At 36.6% G+C, this 1,575-nt stretch overlaps 1 protein-coding gene across 1 annotated transcript; it reads left to right on the top strand.

The window, feature by feature from the left end:
- On the top strand, positions 1-912 carry LOC134240017 (uncharacterized). Its single transcript, XM_062722136.1, has one exon. The coding sequence runs from the start codon at positions 1-3 to the stop codon at positions 910-912; it is 912 nt and encodes a 303-aa protein (XP_062578120.1).
- The last annotated feature ends 663 nt before the right edge of the window (positions 913-1,575 follow it).

The raw sequence follows: 1,575 nt of genomic DNA, 5'->3' as shown, positions 1-1,575 counted from the left end.
ATGAAAACAGAAATAGTAAATGAACAGCTGCTGAAAATGATGTCTAAACCTGTGTTAAAAAGGTCAATTAAAGTCAAAGATATCAGTAATGTTTGTCATATTTCTGTTGTGACACCAGATAGATTCTGGGTCAGTGATTGGAACAATCTAATCTTGACAGACACGTCAGGAGAAACTCTTCAGGAAGTTACAGACAATGCCACATTAACAGGACCTAGTGTACACACAGTAACAAACGCTGGAAAACTTCTTTACATTGACATCAAAGGAGATGTCAAAATTCAAACAAAAAGCAAGACAAAGGTCATGTTAAAAAGAATAACAAATTCATTGAGACCCATCAGTCTCCACTACTGTGCATTTAATGGTGACATTCTTCTTGGTTTTAGGGAATCCCATACAAAAGCTAATATTTCTTATGTAGGCATGGTAAAGCGGTACAACAACATTGGGAAAGAAATCCAAACTATCCAATTCGACCAAAAAGGTGAAATTTTATTTGGAGATCCTAGGTACCTCACAAAAAATTGTAATGGAGATATCATTGTATCAGACTATAATCTCAATGTTGTAGTGGTTGTAGATTCCAGAGGCAAACATCGGTTCTCTGATCTTGGACCTCCATCAGAATCAGGACTGCGACATATATTACAGCCTGCTGGGATCTGTACAGACGCCCTGTCACATACTCTGGTGGTGGATACCTTCACTGACACTAAACAGATGATTGGCAAGGATGGTAACTTCTTGTCATTCCTGTTGTCCAAACCAGGAAGTATACACGAGCTGTATGGCCTGGCTTATGACTACAAAACTCTTCTTTATGTAGGGCGAGAATCATCAGAATGTACTGAAATAGTGTCTGTATATAGATACATAAATAGGCAAAACTACTTTTTAACAGATACATGAGAGAGGTGCATGCTTTAATTCTCCTTGTGCATTATGTTTAAAAATGATATGTGTATTGTTTATTTTTATGTAGCTTGTTATTTTATCTTTTTTTCCGTTGAATTGATCCTAAACTGTAAATTTGAAATGATTTTAGCCGGGCTTATTGCTCAAAGAGTAATTACCGGCTTATGTCATCTTGTTCAAGGCAGGATGTCAACCCCATAGTTGCTATTTTAAAGTTACGTGCAAAAATATAGTTACTTTAAACATATTTTATTGAGTATAATTCAATCAGGATTGGGCAACAGGCAATGCCTATGTAAACCCTCTCCTTAGTCATAAGCCGGTAATTACTATAGTTCTATTCTCTCAAAATCTACTTTCACTCTCATCAGAACGACGGGTCTCCACGTCCCACAGTGGGATTCCAACTTGCAAGGTAAGGATAGACTCCTTACTTCCCGACTCTAGAGCAGATGCTCTAATCACTGCACCACATGGGCGACAACTGCATATGTGAAGTTTCATACTTGATTAATACACAAGATTGTGAGAACTGCATTGACATCATCTGATCATCATAAATTCTATGATATTAAATTACTAAATTAGAAAAGAAACAACCATATTTTGATCAGTATAGGCTATAGTGAAAACTGCATGATTGATATAAACAGCTGA

This window comes from Saccostrea cucullata, unplaced genomic scaffold (genome assembly GCF_032062105.1).
Source record: "Saccostrea cucullata isolate Sc308-1 unplaced genomic scaffold, CSIRO_AGI_Scuc_v1 ctg3594, whole genome shotgun sequence".
In the NCBI taxonomy this organism is placed as follows: Eukaryota; Metazoa; Mollusca; class Bivalvia; order Ostreida; family Ostreidae; genus Saccostrea; species Saccostrea cuccullata.
Note: the sequence above shows the minus strand (reverse complement) of the source record. Positions and strands in the feature narration are given on the sequence as shown.